This window comes from Glycine max, chromosome 3 (genome assembly GCF_000004515.6).
Source record: "Glycine max cultivar Williams 82 chromosome 3, Glycine_max_v4.0, whole genome shotgun sequence".
Lineage (NCBI taxonomy): Eukaryota > Viridiplantae > Streptophyta > Magnoliopsida > Fabales > Fabaceae > Glycine > Glycine max.
In genome coordinates, this window is record NC_016090.4 from 8,111,727 (window position 1) to 8,119,134 (window position 7,408).

General features: G+C 34.7%; 1 protein-coding gene across 1 annotated transcript; it reads right to left on the reverse strand.

Annotated features, from left to right (window-relative positions):
• Positions 1-3,231: 3,231 nt before the first annotated feature.
• LOC100779170 (PHD finger protein ALFIN-LIKE 1-like) lies at positions 3,232-6,718 on the reverse strand. Its single transcript, NM_001255606.2, has 5 exons — positions 6,490-6,718; positions 6,354-6,386; positions 5,326-5,548; positions 4,478-4,598; positions 3,232-3,819 (listed from the first exon to the last, which is right to left on the reverse strand). Exons 1-5 carry the CDS (start codon positions 6,578-6,580, stop codon positions 3,568-3,570), a joined length of 720 nt encoding a protein of 239 aa, NP_001242535.2. The 5' UTR covers positions 6,581-6,718; the 3' UTR covers positions 3,232-3,567.
• Positions 6,719-7,408: the final 690 nt, after the last annotated feature.

The window sequence follows — 7,408 nt, forward strand, 5'->3', positions numbered from 1 at the left end:
TTATAACTGTCATCCCAAAAAATCTAGATCCTGCCATTATAATGAGCTTGATAGTTGTCAAGGTACTTACCTCTGAGGTTAAGATAGTCTTTAACTTTCTTAGCTTTATCACACTTTACTCTAGTTTCTAACAGAATTGCAATTTTGGGGTAAAGGTTAAGGAGACGGGAGCTAGTCTCCCTTAACTTCCCCATTTTATTCAGCCCCCTAAGATTCCAAGAAATAATCATTGACCAGTGTTTTGAAACTCTATGAGATCCTTCAAAATCTCTAGAGCATCAAACCCATTATCACATAAGACCGAACCTGCAGAACTATCATTAACTTTCTTTTTTCCTCTTTCTCTACCACTTCTAATTACCTCAATCCATTTTTCCACAACTGCTTCAACATCCTTGTTTCTGATATCCTCAGCCACTGGAGAAGGAGTCTCAGCAGAAGTACTTGCAATATCCATACTGGTCTTTGCTTTAACATTATTATCATTTCCCACTGCATTAGACCCTCTATCATCAACCTCTTCCTTCTTAGATTCCACATTAGCCTCAGGTTGTTTCACTTGCTTTGGTTTCCATTGTTTCCTCACCTTAGGCTTATCACAGCTATGACCTACCTTTTGACACTTATTGCAAAATAGAGATCTCCATTCATACTCAATTGCTTGTTGAATCTTTTCTCCTTCATTATCAACAATGGTAATTGTTTGAGGAAGCTCCTTTGTAATATCCATTTCAACAAGGATACGCGCATAGGACACTCGCAGTCTATTTGCAGTACACTCATCTGTCATAATGGGATTACCCAGGGCACTCCCAATCTTATTCAAGCTCGTATCACCCCACAATATGATAGGGAGTTGGGGAAGTTTCACCCAAATAGGTAGGGTTCGCAGTAGTTCATCCTTGATCTTAAACCCTGGCCTCCATTCTCGAATCAACAAAGGAATGTTTCTAATCATATACGGACCTCTCAGCAAAACTTCATCACGATCTCTGAACGATTTAAAGCGTAGAATAAAATACCCTTCATCATTGAAATACATGTCCGGCAATTGAACAAAGTTCCAAGATCTAGTCATAAAATTCTTAACATCATTCATACTTAAATCAGCTCCCATTGCGTACAGAATCAAAGAAGATTCCCATAACTTAACTTCAGATCTGATATCATCGTCTTCAATTAAAACTTCTATTTTCCCATCCACGACTTGGGGGGCTATGAACTTCATTGCTCGTCCCTTCGCCGGATTCCTGTTATCCTTTAACACATCAACCCAGAGTTTTCGACTTTCGTCATGAGATTCAGCTTGATTAGGTTTTTCAGGTTCGAATTCCTTAGGAACCTCATCAACTATTTCTTCATCCCGAGCTTCTGGATCTTCATCAAGTGTTTCAATTTCCACAATTTCTTCATTAATCAATCTACTATTGCTGACATTGTGACTTCGCGAGTCCGAATGATCTACCGGAGAAGAAACCACCGGAGATTTTGGTGTCGGAGGCACCGATTTTTTTTTTTGGTGGCCGCCCTCGTCCCATTTTTTTTTTGGCACAATTATATATTTGTCACTAATACAATAGAAACATTATTCCATCGTAGAAGTATGCAATGAAATTGTATTTTCATTGCATATATTGTGTGTGAAAAAAATACAATGGAAACACAATTCTATTGTATACTTCTATAACCAATTTGTTTTTTTTGTTACATATGTTTTTTTCATCCCAAACCTATACAACGAAAACAAAATCATGTTGTACAAGTATACAATGAAATTGTATTTCCATTGTATATGTCTTTTCCACCCTGAATATGATTCCATTGTATACTTGAGCAATGGAATCGTGTTTCTATAGGAAGGTTAATTTTGGAAATAAGTAAACAAAAACCCACCCATGTAGGTAGTGAGAATAGAAAACACGGTATGAGAATAACAACGCCCCTCTCTACATTGTATTTGTAGGCCTTGGGCCTTTTCTTTCTGTTGTTAACTTTTGAACTTTGAGCAAAAAAAAAATCTGCCTAAATTTTCCATGCATCCTCTACAAAAATTGTCTCTGAGCTATTCTTAAGTGCACTCTAACGCTGGTAATTTAAGATACGTATGTAGATAAGTATAGATAATTTCAATTACAGTGTTGGGGTCGACTGATAGGATAATCACATGTATGTAACGGTAGTCTATTTAAGTTACGATTGCATAATAGTGACAATAATTGCCGGACATTGTTAGTTTGACTCTTTGCGCTCCCTTTAATTTTAAAATTGCCACGTACTGTTGATCATAATTTATCGTAATCGATTGCCATATCAAATAAACACACCAGAAGTCATTTTAATGATATGGTAATTGATTAAAATGTATACTGTAACACCATAGGTTCTAGGTACACTATGTAATTGATTAAAATAGAAACCTTAAACTAAAATCCACTTAGTTGTAATTGATTATGACTAGGTATAGTCGATTACAATAACAGGGGTTCAACTTTTGGCCTAGCTTCCGCAAGTGTTAATCAGTTACAGTCCATTGTAATCGATTCTTAGTGTTACTGTTGCACAAAAACTCCTACTTAGGCAAAATTACTCCATTGTGATCTACATCTAATCTTCTAAACAATTTTTAGGACTCCTCATTAAAAGAAATCACCCACAATATGAGATTTTTAATCTCAAAAAAACAATTCCAACGTTAATTTACAATATAGAAACTCTTTCTAAGATCAACTGACTCAAGCCATCATTTATCGTCAGATTATAACTACTCAAGCCATAAAACCATATCACTCTTCTAGAGTTATATATATATATATATATATACACTCAAGGCAAAACTTAAAAATTACAAATTTCATTACTAGTCTACAAAGTGTAATCTAAGACGAGTTTAAAGAACTACTATAAAACAATTAATCCCTATATGGTTTGAAAAAATATTTTTCCAGATAACATAATAATCTTACTTTTACTTCATTTCCTGTTTTTAAAATATAAAAAACATTTTTTTTCACTTTGATAATTTCTTATGCAAATCTTTAAAAAAACAATAATTTTCACCATTTTTTTTATAAAATAAAAATAAAGAAAAACATAACAGGTTTCTCATATCAAGCAGAACCTTATAAGTTAAATGTCAGGTCTGACACGAGTATTTAAGAATAGCATAAAACAAAAAAATAAAAAACCTTTGAATAACCTATACATCAACATAATTATAGCACAATTATAACAGAAATCCGGAAAAGGTGGTAGTTCTCATCTCAGTATTTTACCAGCTACCTTCTATCTCAGAATTCAGACACAAGGTAAAATAACCATACATACACCGGGTAAATTCAAGCAAAATATAGATTAATAGACAAAAATAAAATGTATAGAATTCTATTCTATAAAATTATATAACATACACTGATGATTAATCTTGGTAGAAGAAATTAACTTAATCTGAAAGATTATGATCAGACATAGATACTATACCGTTTACAACTTCTATAAAAGATACAACAATATTACAGTATCTTTGTCGGCCATGAAACAGCATTATTCACTTCACATTTTGCCTTCGGCTTAGGGCCTGCCTCGCCTCAAGCTGCATGATGGACATTTGTATTGCTTTATGCTCTCAGCTTTTGCAGGAGTGATCTTCACACATTTCCCATGGAACCACCTCTCACATATATCGCAGCCAATCCAAAATTCATCTGCATTGTAATTTCCGCCACAGCTCCCACAAAGGGTTTCACTGTGCTCATCATCCTCGTCTTCATAACCATCATCTGCAAACTTTGGGTTGCTCTTAACTTGCCCATCACTTGATCTCTGCAGATAAATGAACAAGCAAGCATCATATAGCAGCAAGGTTTAGCCCACTAGAAAAGCTTTAATTCAGTCTAGGAAGTATTTGCAACATAAAACAAATACCATGATCAAAGGGTTTCTAAAATGCAGTCCATTTATTCACTCACATTGCAATTTCCGTGATCATAAGAGAAGAGAAAAATTTTCCACACATATATACATTAAGATCCAGAAACCCTAAGGCCTAGTATAGATTTTGACTGTACTCAATGCGGCTTCTAGGAGTAACTAGGTTGGCTTGGAGGTAAAAAGAGAAGGGAGGGAGGGAAAGGTTGTGGGTTCGATTCCCCCGCTAACAAAAAAAAATAAAATTAACAACTACCATTTGGCAATCAAAAAACAAAAAGAGCAGCTTCCGAAAGTCAACCATAAAAATAACAAGTCAATGGCATCTGATTGTAGTTCTATGAAAAAGTATTTTTGTTTTATTTAGGAGACAAACAAGAAAGATAAAGAAGATCCGAAGGTATAATGATACTGATAGCTTTACTTACAAACTTTTTGAATGCACGAGCACAACCTAACCATGTCTAAGTATGAACCAACTAAATTCAGATGACCCCACCAGAAAAATAAAATAAAAAATACAAGTATCACACACACTAACAACAACACTAACCTTGGTGCTGCCTCTAGACTTGCTTCCACTGTCTGCAGTGGGCTTGTCCTTTACTGGCTTCCTCTCAGTCACAACTTCAAAAACAGTAGGAAGATCATTGATCAAGCTAAATAAACGTTTCCTGCCATAAAGAATCAATGGAACCATCAATAGAAGGACGGAGCCATATGCCCGTTATAGAGCAGATGTTGACTGTTGAGGAAAAATGATTGAGAAAGAAAACCAATGAGAATGGGAATTCTATAAAGGAAAAACTCCCAAGAACCAAAGCAACAGCATGCACATATTCTCCCATACAAGTAATAAATTAAACTCAGTTTTTTATATTTCCATTAAGTATCTTTGAGACCTACAATCCCCTTTACAGCTCCCAGTTGTAAGGGGGAAAGATAAACATGATTGCAGAAAGGTAAAGCACTTACAAAGTGATTTGAAATAATTGGTCAGTTAAAAATTAAACCTTAATTTCCAGAATAAGCATTCACACAAGCACATTGGCTATATCCCTATCACAAACCTCAAGTTCATGATTAGTTTTCTTGAATTGTTAATTTTTGGGATGAGAAGGGAAACTCTACTGATACAGGGAAGATAACATTGCCTCAAAACACATTTTAATCAAGGAATGTCGCATAAAATAGTATCCATTTATAATTAATTAAAAAGCCACTATTTCTTCAATGACATTCATCCATGATGATACTGATGCATTTCAGCAACAATTACAATAACAAGCCCCATTTTTCAACATTTCACACAGCTCTCAAGCATGTGCATCACAGATACGGAGCTATAACCAACTTAAACTATCACCACATGCTTACACCTCAAAAAAAGCTAGAAAGTACCTTTCGTTGCGGTTAAGACGAGCTCCAAGATAGAAGGCCACAGAGAGCAACCACGAATCACTGTGCACAGCAACCAGAGAAAGCCAGTCCCTGCGGTTCATGCCATCCCTAGCAAAATTGATTCCGAGTGCAGGCTCCGGAAGCTCCGGAGGAACTTCCTCTGCCGGCAAAGTCACCTCCCATGTTTCATTCGGATGTCCATAGAGGCACAAGTTCTCCTTATCTTGAAACAAACACCAGAGAAACATTGAACTCAATGAAACAACAATAAAAACAACAAAGCCTTATCTCACTATCTCACTAGACGAGTTTGGCTATATAAGGATTACACAACGCTAGTCAACTCAGTTAAAACTTTAAAACAATGAAACATAATAATCATCATGATAACTAACATATCATTTCCAAAAGCACGAGTTCTCCTTATCTTAAAAGGGCCAACCAGACAAGCCTCAAACTCAACGAAACAACACAGAAATTCACAATAATCATCATAAGAAACCACAACAACTAACATATCACTTCCAACATGAATCTAATCCAACCAGTTACGTGCATATCAAATTCAAACCCCACCCAATCCAGAACCCAATGCGTCTCAGAAGAACACAAACAAACCAACCTTTACATTTTCACAATTTTCCCGATTAGCAACAACACATACACTGCTTAACCAGTATGCACAGAGAAACCAAAAAACTACGAATCCATAACCAGCTTATGACTAACCAAAAATTAGTTAGTTAACCAATTTGTGAATATTATAAACAAACAATATATTTATATACATATGTTTATTATTTATTTATTTATAAAACATGTGGGATGGGACATGTTAAAGTTTGACTTTATTTTATTATACAGTTTTTTTCTCCAAATTCTCAGAAAAGAAAAAGTCAACCCGCACAATTCACACAGAAACACGAAAGCACAATTGGAAAATTATAAAAAATATATATATAATAATTTCAGAACGTAAAGTGGAAAACAAAAACAAACGCAATTCAGATCCGAGGCCGCGCCGTTACCTGGATCGCAGAGTCCGTAGAATTCATCCACATCTGAGAACAAAAAAACCGAAACAAATCAGAGCGTTCAATGAAATTCGAAAGAAAAGATTAAAAAAAAGCGAAGAGAGAGAGAGAGAGAGAAAGAAAACGTTACCTTGAGAGAGAGCGCGAACGATGGCGGTTCTGCGGGCGGTGTAGTCCTTGAAGATCTCTTCGACGGTGCGGGGAGTGGAAGCCATTTCCATGAAAGGAGAAAGCGGAAGGGGAATTGAGATCTGAGGGAAGGTTCTAGAAGGTACGGCGAGGGTGCAGAGAAGAGACCATGGGAAGGGATCGTAGGAATCGCGGGTGCATGTGATGATGCTGTTAAGGAGAGGAGACAGAGGTTGAAATTTGGAGAGGGGAATTAAATAGAACGACAGACAGACTGAAGGACTGTGTCTGCGTGTCTCTGTTAATAACGCTATTATTTTATTATATACTATATATACTATACTATATGACTAGGGCTATATTTCATAAGATATGAGTTTATAAATTTTTTTATCAGTTTATAAGTTTTTTTAAATAAAATAAATTTGTTTAATACATGATTTTATTCTAATAATTTACTTGAAGTAATTTTTAGAAAATAAGTTAGCATGTTATTAATTTTTTAATTTTCTTAACTTTATCCTTACAATTTTATTTCATCCTTTTATTTAATTTAAAAATTCTTTTATCTTTTTGGTTTAATTACAAATTTTATCACTTACCTTTTATTATTTTGTAAAATTTATCACCCAAGTTTTATTTTACAAATTTTATTACACAAATTTTCAAGTTTTGCACATTTTATCACCCAAGTTTTACACATTTTATCACCATTGATAAAAGATGGATAATTTTGACTTTTGAGATCTGTTGTAATCATAACCAAGGTAGAAAAGTGAATTTTATCACCCTAGTCTTCAAGTTTTGCTCATTTTATCACCATTGATAAAATATAGATGATTTTGACTTTCGGTTGTAATTATAACCAATGCAGAAAAGTGACTTTTTATATCAATTATACTCACAACCGATGTAGAAAG